The sequence below is a fragment of the Mixophyes fleayi genome, chromosome 9, assembly GCF_038048845.1.
Source record: "Mixophyes fleayi isolate aMixFle1 chromosome 9, aMixFle1.hap1, whole genome shotgun sequence".
Taxonomy (NCBI): Eukaryota; Metazoa; Chordata; class Amphibia; order Anura; family Limnodynastidae; genus Mixophyes; species Mixophyes fleayi.
Genome location: NC_134410.1, coordinates 65,640,109 through 65,653,243, shown reverse-complemented (window position 1 = coordinate 65,653,243; position 13,135 = coordinate 65,640,109). Strand labels below are relative to the sequence as shown.

The following is a 13,135-nucleotide window of genomic DNA, read 5'->3' as shown; positions in this document are numbered from 1 at the left end:
ACCAAGAATTAAAATAATTAAATTGCTTTAAGCTAGCTTTCAGTGTAACGAAATCTAAAAACAAAGTTTAATATGTTGTATTATATTTGTGTCATCTTATCTTCCCTTAAATGTCAAAACAACTCCTGATAATCACAACAGTTTTTGTTCAGTGCATGCTACTAAATACTGACATATTTCAGTGGATATCCAGAAAACCTTGTCTGCAAACCACAGACTGTGAAGTGCATTTAATTTTGCATATATAGGTACATGTTTCTCTGGTTCTGGAGTTGTCCCATGTACACATTATGTATGACCATTGTGGGATTGTGGGCACATATGAGAAAGCTTATGTTGGAAAAAGCAAAAACGTTAGTTCACAGTTCTGCCTCCTAGAACTTTAGGACAACCCTCTAAATTAATTTCAACTTTACATTTTCTCCTGTAATTATGTGAGTGAGGGGACATTAGGACTGTCTTTAATACATGGATCACATTTTTATATCGAATATTTTTAATACACTGTGATTTCTGCGCATAAAAATGTAATTACATTTTCTACATCAAATGCATCTGGTTGCTGGAAAATGCACCTATTCCGCCTCCCACTGAAAATATATACCTACTTCCATTTACGGTCACCTAAATGGATTTCTAAAAAGTCCTTTTACAAGGGCAAAAAAACTGCAATCTTCCTCCAACCTGGCAATGCCTCTCAAAATGAACTACCTGTAGTTTAGTTAAATATCATGTACTGCAACATTAAACCTTGTTTTCATATGTTAGGAGGCACATACTGTATGTTGCCTAACCCACATTCCGAAAAAAATAACCACTTAGCTCTTCTCATTGGCATATGCAAATTTTTACATTCACAAGGTGACTCCACTTTGACACGGTCCATGGGCACATACATTGGTTGCCATTTGTAAATAAGCCTACCTGGCTTTAAGGAATAGACATCTCAACATACATTGTATACTGCAGTACAATTTTTTTTCCAAGGTCCTTTGTCTATTTACAAAGCACACTTTTAAAAACCCAGGAGTATAAGCAAAGAGCTTCAAAAACCACATTGAGGGAGTTCACCAGTTTCCAATCAGCTGAGGCCAAGATGACATAGCTGATTTAATCAGTAAGAAAATCTCAAGTATTATATTCACATATATCAATAGATTCCTCATAGATAACATAAAAAGTGCTTTAATTTTTTGAGTTTAGTTCCACGTTCACAGACAATCCACAACTGTTGTGATGCATTTTATATACCAACCTTGACACTTGACTCACAACACTATGCTGTACAGGAGATTTATTTGGGAATAAGTTGAATAGAACGGCTCTATTACTAGTTTCCAAAATATGCTGTATGAGATATATATTGCAGCTATTGTCAATATAAGTTAATTTCAACGTTATGCATATTTAATTTAATAAATCCGTTTTAATTAAAAAATATATGGAGGGTGAATCTCATTACAATAAAATAAAGTGTTAGAATTTGCATGTAGAGGTACAAATATATATATATATATATATATATATACATACACACACACATATATATATATATATATATATATATATATATATATATATATATATATAATCAATTGCAGATGTGGGTCTATCTGTGTTGTTAGAATAGGTGGGATTTTCTCAAGCACTACTAAATCAAGGGAGGGGTTTTATCAAAATAAGTAACACCACCAAGTGAGGGTAAGGATTATGATGACAGACAAGGAATAATTCAGTACCTGTCACCCCATCCCCACACTGGGTGGTGTGAATTATTAGGATGTCAATTCCTGTCTGCATTCCACAGTGTAATATATTTCCAAGGTCTGTGGGTTAGTAGTTCTTAGTTTATGAGAACGCTTCCTTAAAAATAAAGATTATTATTGTCTTAAAAACACATGCAGCACACTTACAGATTGGCTGTTGGATATCAATATGTGCTTGGTTTAAATATTAATTAAATCATTTTATAAACAATCACCTTCCCATACACAGGTAACAAATTAATGGACCAACATATAAAAATATGAGTTTTCTTTATTTGGAATACGTTTTCTACTCTCCTGTGATACAGTATAAATACATTCTATAAATACTGACCCCAGGTGCCCATCTGTGTCACAAAACTGTCACTTGAACCCATGGTGTCCCTCTGTGTCACAAAACCCATGTCCAAAAATCATGGCAAATGGTAGAAAAGCTGAAAAGGCGTTGGGCCCCAGTTGGAGGAAGAAGTGGGAGGGGGGAGCAAACACCTATGTGAGTATTCATATGTACAACAGTTTGTTAGTGTTCCTGTGTATGCTTATATATATGTATATACATATATACGCACACTCATACATATACCCACATACATGCACCAAGAATTTGTTCTACACCCATATACAAACTTATCCAAGGAGGCAGAGGTAGGAAACTGTGTATGAAATACATATTTTTATGTAAAAACAGTATAAGGTGTCTGCTGCCATGGTAATCACTGTATAATAATCCATCATTTTAAGATCTTCTGCACATATTAAGCTCAAAGCTCTAATTCAAAGTGTCATTATCCAGTCAGACGATATACGTTGCATCATTCCCTGTGGGATTTAAAACCAAAAACCCTTATTGTGTCTTCATTGTACAATCAGAAGAAATTACCTTACTTATTGTCCTTGTTCACATCTATGACTATAAGATCACAAACCATTAGACACTTGAGAACCAAAAATAAGCATTTTTTTTTCTTTTTTTTACAAAAAGTGGCTATCACTGGGGAAGACAAACTAACTGAGTAAACTAGCCTGTCTTACTAAAACCCCCCCCACTGTAGAAACAGCTTGTTGGATTTGGCACAATTATATGATTTGTTAAGTAGTTGCTCTCTTAAAACGGAAGCCAGTATGACAATATCAAAACACTAATTCAGTGGTAGGCGAATTGTGATCTCCAGTACCTTTGACCTACAGATCCTGGTAAGCCAATGGCTGCATGTGTTTGCTAGGACTTGTAGTTCAATGATAGTTTGAGACACAGATTGCCTATGCTGTAATATGTGTTAGACACCAATGATTACAATCTTTCCAAGATGGATGGATTAGATATTTGGCACTGGAATGATTAAGGTAGTATTGAGACTGGGGCAATTATTTTCGGCCCCACTCCATAGCTGGTGTATGAATTTGGCACACATTTGGGATAGATCTGAATGGGTAAGTGACTGAGGTCAACACAACAAATTTCTTTTTAATTTGTTGATACTGCCAGTTTCTTTCTGCTGTATTCTGATAAAAATCTTGTAACATTTCTAAAAACATTTTTAGAAATTTGATCTCTAAAAGATCTACACACCCTTTCTCCTATCTATGTTACTAAAGTAGACATTTCATCTACTGTATCTCATCAATTCTGTTTGTTCAGGTTGAGATGGTAAGGACTTGGGGGTAATTCGAAGAAAAAAATGGTAGATGAGGATGACATCGAAATTTTTGGGAAGGGATGGGAAAATACATTGGGCTTGTCTCCCTCCTGCCTCTTCCTCACTCACAATCTCCATTTTCTTAGTTACAGATCTTTTATCTGTAAAAGCAAATCCTTTCCTTGGCTAAGCTTCCTTTACCCTCTATGTGCCTCCACAAGGGTAAAAGCACTTTAGGAAACAAGAGCACAGAAGAAGTGTGTTCTTGGTGGGTCATGACTGGACAGACCCTTTCCATCATAGAAGCAGAGCCCCACACCTGCCCCCTTCTTCTTTGGGGGGTATGGAATGTGTCATTTAGCTTCTCCCTTGCCTCAGACACTTCCTGTAGACCTAGTGTCAGGACAAGGGGGAAGTGCAACATGGTGGGGTGCTATACTCTAGTGGTGGAGTGTGAGTGGGGGAGGCCAGTGCTGTTAAAGCCTGCAGAAAAGGTGTTGTATGGGTGAAGGCTCTGAAGTCCCACCAGAGAATTTGGAATCATGGTGATGGTGTTAGGTGTCATGAGTGGAATATCATCAGGGGAGCGACGCAAAGTAAGTGTGTAGTCAGGAAGAGTGGCCAGACGTAGGTTGTCATGGCTGGAGACTCCACCACCCTCACAATCAGGGTGTCCAGCATTTATCTGTAGAGAATTTAGCTCCTCAGGAGGAACAGGGCTGTGTGATGGATCCCGCGTGACTGAGGCACGCTGTGGACTAGGCTGGCGCTGTGTGTCCTGACGACGCTTATCATTACGGTAGTATAGTGCAGCAAAAGCTAGCACATTAAGAAATAAAAGAGAGGCTCCCACAGCAATAGTCACACTAAGCTCTGTAGAATAGTCCCTTGGATCTTGGATCACAACTGGGTCCACTGGGTCCAGTTCTGGGTGCCACTTGGATGATGGACCATTAGGAGTGGGTGAAATAGCCGGCCGCTTGGTATCCCAAACCTTGGGCCTGCGGGTGATATGTGAATTTTGAGTAGTGTCAGATGGCGGGACCTTGGTAGTAGTAGAAGTATAATGAAACATGTCATGTAGATTGTATAGGTGTGGAACTAGGTGCTTCCAGAATGCCACTTTGGTAGCTCGGTAGTGGTCACGCACGCGTGGTTTTAGGCCAATGTGCAGGTACAGTTGATCCCGTGGGTTGTACTTAGACCATGCCACCTCCTCAAAGCGGTTTGCCTTTGTGTGGATGAACTTGGTGTCCTGTGGAACAGGCTTGTTGGGATCGCTAGAAAAGAAAAATATGAGGTTAAGTGAGGTCAAAATATAATGATTTAGGAAATAACTGTCTAAAAACATTACAGAAGAGACAGATAAATTTAACCATATTTTAAGACAAAAATTTATATACAAAACTATGCTTTGCTATAAAACATGCTGTCCAAAGATCTAATATAGCCTTCAAGAGATTCCTGTGGGTTCTTTCTGATAACAACCCCATTTTAACTCTTCCTAGTGACAATGATGAGGGATCTATGACTGGATGGACATGTATTTTTACTCACTGGTCATTCACTCAAGGTTCACTCTGCTGCTTGATATGGAAGACAGTGCACACAATCATAGGATATGCAGCTTTCAAGGGAATTTTGCGGTTTCATGTCCTTCAAATATAAAGCACTGCCAACAGAGGAACTAGATGCCACACATGAGGCCTTGAATGATATACAATTTCCCACTGTAGCATTAAAGGAACTGAATGTTTCTACATTTATTTACCCACGCTCTATTATATCCCCCCCCCCCCCCTAAAACGTATGCCCTTTTTTCTAGTACCAAAACAGTCCAATTTTTTGTTGACAAATATTTCAGGCCATCTGTTTTCAAGAGTACATCTTTTTTTACTATTTACAGTTATTTAAAAAAACACTGCTTTATTTCCTTACCCAGTTTTGGCAAAGTTGGTCCAGTATGTCATGACTACAGCACTCAACATCACATCATTCTTGGAAAAATTGCAGGGGAATAAATCTGTTGGACCAACCATAGGTACACCAAATACGTAGGGCACCTCGTCACCATGGGCTGCGTCTGACCATGCTGGTTTCATCAGGCTCTGGCAGTGATGGTAGAAGGCATAAAAATAAGTGGGTGAGCCATAACGGGCATGTAAATCAGCAGTCACCACAGATGGCTCCACCCATTGGTGGTCAGTGAATAGAGCCACCAGTGTCTTGCGTCGAGTTTCAGGGTTGTCTCGGTCAGCCCAGTCGGTGTACATGAACTTGATGGTCTCACGGAGTGTATCTTTACCTTCTGGGTACCCATACAGATTGTCCACAAAGTTAGACACTGAGTAGTCAAAGTCACTTCCAGAAACACCATCTTCTGCATCCACCACATTCTCCACAAATTTGAGTCCTTCCCCTTGGTTAACCCCCAGCATTATATCATAGTTAAGGAATTCTCCTTGCTCCATGAGAATCTCTGGGTCATCTGGAATTACATCTCCATCTATGACTGGACCAAAAGCTACATGATACCGGGCTGGTTGAATATCTTGTTCCACCAACTCTTTGGCATTTTTCTGGCGCAAGCAGTCAACCATATCCACAGTGTCCAGTACATTGCAGCCCACTTTCTCTGCAAGCAGTCGGGTGTACTTCACAGGCTGGTAATTGACAGCCCAGCTGGAAAGGGCTGACCCGCTCTGTATGATAGCTCTCTGGAACAGTCCTGTCACAAAAGACCAGATTTACTAATTTAACAATTTATAACAAACGAGACATAACTATCATTTTACCTACTTAAACATGCAACATTTTCATCTGATATGATTGTTTTAAACTGAGTCTCTGTATCAATGTACTATTAATCATATCACATCAGTATAACATACAATGTTCATGCCTTTGAAGTGGGTGTTTCTGGTTTTCATCCCAGCATCAGACACTGTGAGACAGAAAGACAGACATAGATACAAAGAGATCAGCAGCCCAACTTCCTGCCCAGCTGGTCTCAGTGTGTGCCAGGGAAGAAAACACAGCACAAGAGGATCTTTCTAAAAACAAGGAGACTGAGAAAATTTGTGGAATCAGAGAAGAGGAAAGGAGGGAGAACTAGAGAAAGGAAGAGTACAAATGTTAGGAAATGAATGATATGAAATAGGTGACTGCAGGATATACACTGTAATTAAGGAGAAATTACTGTGAAAATAATAGATTATAAGTGCAACAATTTGAAAGATTAGCTGCGGCCATAAACAGATAATAAGACAAACAACATAAGAAAATGAAGCAGGGCAAGCATAAATAAAATAAACAAATGTAAAAGTGAAGGAGCACAAGGAGACTGAAGCATGACAGGGGCACACAAAGTAAACGGTTGCTCTTTTGAGGATTTCAGCGATATTTGTACCTTCAGAGCTGGCCCAAAAACAGACATCTGCTGATGGAATCATGGAATAATGTCAGGTGATCCATTGACCTTCAATGTTGTGGAACAGACATACAGACATGGCGTTACAGCATACAGTCATGAAAACATGGTATAGCGTGATGGTCATTGGATGTTATATTAGAAATAGTGTCAACAGATGTTACTGATACTGACTGAAATAATGCTTCAGTCATATGCAAGATATAAGGAGTTTTGGGAAGAGACATAGTCACTAGACTGGAATTCTGGCACAACATCAAGATAAAGCAGGACGTACAAAACACAGCCTCACAAATTTCATATCTACCTTCAGAGTGGTGAGACAGGGTGAGAAGACTGACGCAGGATGCTCCGATGCCTGAGCCAAACACTGTGATCCTGTGAGGGTCGCCGCCGAAAAATGCCACATTCTCGCTCACCCAGCGCAATGCCTGGATCTGATCAAGAAGTCCATAATTTCCTTTAGCTGCTTGATCTCCAGTACTCAAGAATCCTGTAAAATAAATATGTTCAATCAGAGATGTTTCTGTTCTAGAATATAAGTCTCTTATCTGCCATGTCTACAAAAGTAAATCTATGTGCGTACATTAAATGCACAGCATTAGGTTATGCCTGGTACATTAATAATGTTACTTACATTTTTTCCCCAAAATATTAACCTCCTTTGGAAATTATAGTGAACACAGAAGAACGATACATAGGAAAAAACCAAAAGAAATGCATGTAGAAATATAAACATATAATCACACTTTCTAAAATACCAATTCATGAGTGCTAGCCTGCAATCAATGTTAGCTGTCATTATTTCTGCAGCATGATATACAGTATAAACACATAATTAGAAATTAAGTACTATATTTCAAGCATTTAGTCTTGCTTTAACAAATTGCAATTTGACAATGTAGACCTTATAAAAAAAAATGGCACAATAAGGTTTGGAGGATCTAGTGAGAAAAGTAGCAGAAAAACTATATTAATGAAATCAACCCCCACCACTAATTCCCAATTTTAATAATAGAATGCTTCAGGAAACCCATTATATCTAATGGCACCATAAGGATGCCAAATAAATTGCTTTATTAATCACCAAATGTCCATACAATAATTACAGAAACATAGAGCCAAAGGCATATTTAGGGGATTATAGATGGGGGTTGACTATAGAAAAAGGCAAGTCATGGGAGACCAGTAGAAATACAGAAATAAAAGAGTTTGCATAAAAGGTAACAAAAAATTGTATATATAAATCCATCACTAACCCAGAACGCCCACACGATAGTTTAGGGTGATAACTATCACGTTGCCATAGCTGGCAAGCACACTTCCATCAATCATATTACCACTGCCCTCCATGTAGGACCCTCCATGAATGTACACCATGACTGGTTTGGCTCCTGTGTCCCGGATATCTGCAAAAGGAGAAACAAAAATAATGGAGCCTAACTAAGTCATTAAAAACATAGAGGACCTACCAGAATAGATCTGCTGTCATTCACATAAATAATTCAGCACAAAGATAAACCAGGAAACCCCCTCTCATCCTGTGAGCAGTAGCAGCCTGAATTCCAAAATAGTACACAAAACATTACTAAAATTGTTAAGACCACGACCACCTCCCCCTTACACATAAGAACAGCCTTCTAGAATGTAACCATCCCCTCCCACAGTACAGAATGCTAAAGCGAGTCAAACATGCAGCTCATGCCACAAAATAAACAAGCATTTTCTCAGGACTGTGGCTTCCATTATATTTGATCATTGACAAATAGCACCTTGGTGGAACAGGCACAGTCCTGTGAAGGGACATCACGAAAAGGGTGTGAAATGATTTCCCCAGTAACATACAGTACATCGTAAAGGTCCTATTTACAGAAGAAGGTCTATGAACACAAACATAGAAATGTTGATATTTTACAGGTGCACTGAGACACATGAGAATAAAGAGGAGTTACAGCAAGTGAATTAGTGTCATCTTAGCTGAATCCCTGGAAAAATGTATGTGAGGATAACAAGGAAGGAATACAGAGATCTAAATTTTACAATGGTATGAAATAGTTGTTACGGATATAATGAGAACACAAGCAATAACCATACTCTCCCCACAAAGCTTGAAAGCAAAAAACATGATTTCCTAATTAGCAATGAAATCAAAGGAAAAGGACAGTAGAGAAAGAAATAGGGTGACAGATAGGACCGGGAAAGTGGTTGTGAGTGGGATATGTATAGTACACTGTCTATCCCTCAATCTACATTTTTTTCAAACTATACAGACAGACAACAATGTCTCGTATATGTCATCACATTACTTTACAGCCACACGCCTGTAAATGGTATTTTAGAGCTGTACCCAGCACATAATGTTAAAACCCTGCAACATTCCTAAATGGAACAGTAAAAGTACTAGAAGGAAAAGCTGCAAGCGAGACTCTGATTGTAACAGAAAAATGAGTTAGAGAAAAAATGGAAACAAGGAGTCATGGAGGAATTGGGGTTGATAGAAAATTTAAATACGAGAAGTGCACAAAAAACAAGAATAACCTGCTGACGTATTTTTCTAATGGATGGGTAGAGGGAGGGAGCAAAATGGATGGATTGAGAGTATGATGATAACAGGTTCCATGCATCAGCCTCAGCCAGCAAATACCTCCTTCCTCGTCTTCGTCATTATCCGAAACCTCTTCCCCCTGTTTCTTAGCGCTGGGTCCTGAGCAGAGCAGGAGACCGAGCCGAGTAAACAGAAACAAACAAGAGAATTCAAGAGATAACAGGTCTAGAGTGTATAGGACATGAGCTCTTACCCTGGGATTGGAGGAGGGGAAGGGACGTCTCAAACTGAGGGCATTGCAATCTCCCCTGGGGTTGGGGCTTGCACAAATTGCAAAAAAGGCAAAGGAATGGGGTAGGTAAATAGCTCTGATGATATTAAGGGCATTATGTTTATGTTAGATATAGGAAGAAATCTTCTAAAACATTTGTGTGTGAAATGGTAAATAGTGTATATGAGTGAGTTTTGTATCTATTTGGGGTAGAGTGGGTAGAAAAGTATACATTTAAAATATGTAGTTTAATGTACACAGTGCATCTTTTGTGTGACAGAGTTCAACATTTCTCAGCAGTGTTTAAATGGATAGTTTTGTGGAGAACATATAGTGCTGTGTGCATCAGGGAAAGTAACTTAAGGTTGATGGCCAGGGTAGTGCTGGAGGTACTAGGCATGCATGGACAGATGACGGCTGACCAGCTTGCGGTCTCTATAATATCACAGTGGTTGGACCATCCACATCATTCAGTTGGGAACACCTCTTACATTACTCCAATCAGAGGCCTGCCCAAGTAAGATGTCATAGAATTGGCAGACCAAAGACTGCAAAAGCAGCATAGGCATTCAACTATGCTGCCTATTGTTTTCTTGTGTGCAGGTAGGGGGATGGCAGGTTGCATCCTTGACATAATTACATCATAATTGTTGTAGATAATGTATGGGAACTGCTAAACTTCATGTGTGTAGATACTGCAGGGCATAATGAGAGTTGGAACTGCTGGCCTCAATCTAATAAATCTGAACCCAGGAGCTTGGAAAAGTCACTACACTAGAAGTGTAAGTTTGATGTTTGACAACATCTCTTCAGTCAAAAACTGGTTTCATAATTTTGTCTGTTGTGAAAATTCAAGAGAAAACCAGGAAAATCACAGCTGTTAATGTTTTTAATATCAATGCAAATTTTTATGTGAGAATGTAATTGTCATTCGGGTTCTTAAATAGCATTACCAGTATTGAAAATGTAAGTGTAACCTTATAGGTAAAAGTTACATAAACTCCTTCAGCAAAATATCTATGAATATAGCTATTTTGCTAAAAGGGGGAACATAGGGACAGGCAAACAATCAGAGACACACAAACAAATGTACATTTATCCTCAAACAGCTTTACTTAGGAAATACAATATAAACAACACCCTTTATATGGCAATTGCTACTTTATTGTAAGTGGTTATTGAGATATGAAGCGTTACAGATTATTGCTTTTATTAGGGCTTATTGTCACCTATATTTTAGGAACACAGTACTGTCTTGAGATATTCCACAGATGGTGTCGGTGTAAACAGCTTTTGAGGATCACTAAATCTAAAGCACAGATAATTGAAAAGAAAAAGGATCTTGTAACATTCACAGATGATTATCTAAAAGTTATCATACCATAAGCAGAGATCACGAATGAGTTCATCAATGGTTACCTCCACACTAGGCAGTTCTTGTCCCTTTCTAGGTAGCTGCTATACAACCCCTCTTTAGACACTTTTTGCTATGCACTGAAATGGGGTTTGAAGAGAAAAGGGGTCCTGGTGGCTGCATTGGGGGCAATCAGAGCATTTGAGCCAGGGGACTCCCACACAGCGGTGACTCCTAACGAGCCTAGAGTGGACCAGCAATGAGAATGAAGGCTGTTTCATCATTTATATCAGGTGCACGGAACTGCGTTTCATCCCGTCTCCATCCTTCCCTGATTTCAATTACCACTACTGTAGGGCATAGTTTTGTGTTAAGGAAGTGCAGATGTAATTGTGACATCACCTTGTGATGCGACTGCGCAAACCACAAGATACAAAGATTGCAGGAGAATAAGCATGTGTGGCACAGGCAGATAAGAAGAGGGGCATGAGGGACAAAGACTGCTGAGGAGGGGGAAAGTGAGGTGTCAGACATTCGTATGAACTAAAGTTATATAATAGTGATGTTGAAATACAATTTATGCCGTCACCAATCTTAAACTGGCCCTGCACAGGTCTTTCAAGCATTTAAACTTAAAAAGCTAATTGTTCATATATTTGAAGTTTACTTGCATAGATTGTGTTTAGTGTTAGCTATACAGTGCCACATTACTCTTTAACTTGTAATGTACACTTTTTTATATTTGCATTTTAAAGTTAAAACTTCTTTCATAATTTAGTGATTTGTATTTGTACTAGGATTTGATACATTTGGTTTGTATTTATAAAACTTAAAGACTAATAAGTGAAGTGTTCTTTTGGAAAAATATGAAACTAAGGGGTATATTTACGAAATTGCGGGTTTGGAAAAGTGGAGATGTTGCCTATAGCAACCAATCAGATTCTAGCTGTCATTTTGTAGAACGTACTAAATAAATGACAGCTAGAATCTGATTGGTTGCTATAGGCAAGATCTACACATTTTCAAACCCGCAGTTTAGTAAATATACCCCAAGACGTGAATATAATGTACTAACTAATAATTATGTATATATAGTGGTCGAAGTGGGCTGGAGTATGATGGTATACCGCCACTTCTCCTACTGCCTTCATTACAATACTATCAAATTCCATTCACTTACATTTTCCATACCATCACTTCTACATTTCCACTTAATAATAATGTGAAAATATGTGTTAGTTTGAATCTATACCACATATAATCAATGGAATTTTAATTTGTTCACACTACGCTAACAATGTACATTTTAAAGCAAAAATAGATTGTAGATGTTTAACTAGTGGAGGGCTGGGGACATGATGGATGTTATACGTTATACTGTTATATACATATCTTTAAAACACTTTATGGAACATAGATCATTTCTAGCTGAGAGATGTTAATTAGACAATGTAATTTGCATTAAATGTATGCTTGCAAGCTATGGTGAAAGCCGCAACCATCGGCAATTTAAGGGTATTTTCTGGGCAGTTGAGGGGAGTTGTGTGTGGCCTAGCACTACTGAAGTCCTAAGCACGCTCCTGGGAGCAGGACCATGCCCCATCTGTCCTGGTTCTAAGAAGAGTTCATGTTGGGAGGCATGTGACTGTTTGGATGTCATTCTTAGCATATGTTCTTATTATATGGCTATTAGAGCAAAAAACTACATTAAGGCAATGCTCAGTAAATATGACATGATAGGAATTTATAATGTTAACATTTTCCCCTAGAAAGTTCTTAGAAAGCATATGACAGGTTTACAGTAGATGCACCCAGTTCAGAGCAAAGTGTCCCTGGAAATTATGTAAAATTGTTGCCAACTTTGTCTCCATTATTAGATAATATAAGTTCACATAAGGCTCCCTGTACTCCCCTTATTACTTTCTGATAAGTCTGATGTACATAGGAAAATATGCCCCAACCCCTCTCTACCTCCCATAATAAAAACTATATCCCAAATGCTGCTCTCACATGCCAATCTAATCTTTGGTCAACGTGAACTGTACTATCATAAACGGCATGGGAGGCCATCTTAAGTTTGAGCAATAGCATCCATTTCCAATATTTCTAAATATTATTAGAAGCTCATCTAT

At 38.5% G+C, this 13,135-nt stretch overlaps 1 protein-coding gene across 4 annotated transcripts in view; it reads right to left on the bottom strand.

The window, feature by feature from the left end:
- Window positions 1–2,019: 2,019 nt before the first annotated feature.
- The window catches only part of NLGN3 (neuroligin 3), a 69,655-nt gene continuing 58,539 nt past the window's right edge, over window positions 2,020–13,135 (bottom strand). For 3 of the 4 annotated variants that reach the window (XM_075184467.1, XM_075184470.1, XM_075184469.1), the window contains 5 exons: window positions 9,478–9,537; window positions 8,093–8,242; window positions 7,141–7,326; window positions 5,342–6,131; window positions 2,020–4,683 (listed from right to left, as the gene is read on the bottom strand). In XM_075184467.1, the coding sequence (XP_075040568.1) occupies window positions 3,837–4,683; window positions 5,342–6,131; window positions 7,141–7,326; window positions 8,093–8,242; window positions 9,478–9,537 (2,033 nt within the window). In that variant the 3' untranslated portion in view covers window positions 2,020–3,836. The remainder of the gene's footprint in view (window positions 4,684–5,341; window positions 6,132–7,140; window positions 7,327–8,092; window positions 8,243–9,477; window positions 9,538–13,135) is intronic. The other variant, XM_075184471.1, reaches the window with a different exon arrangement.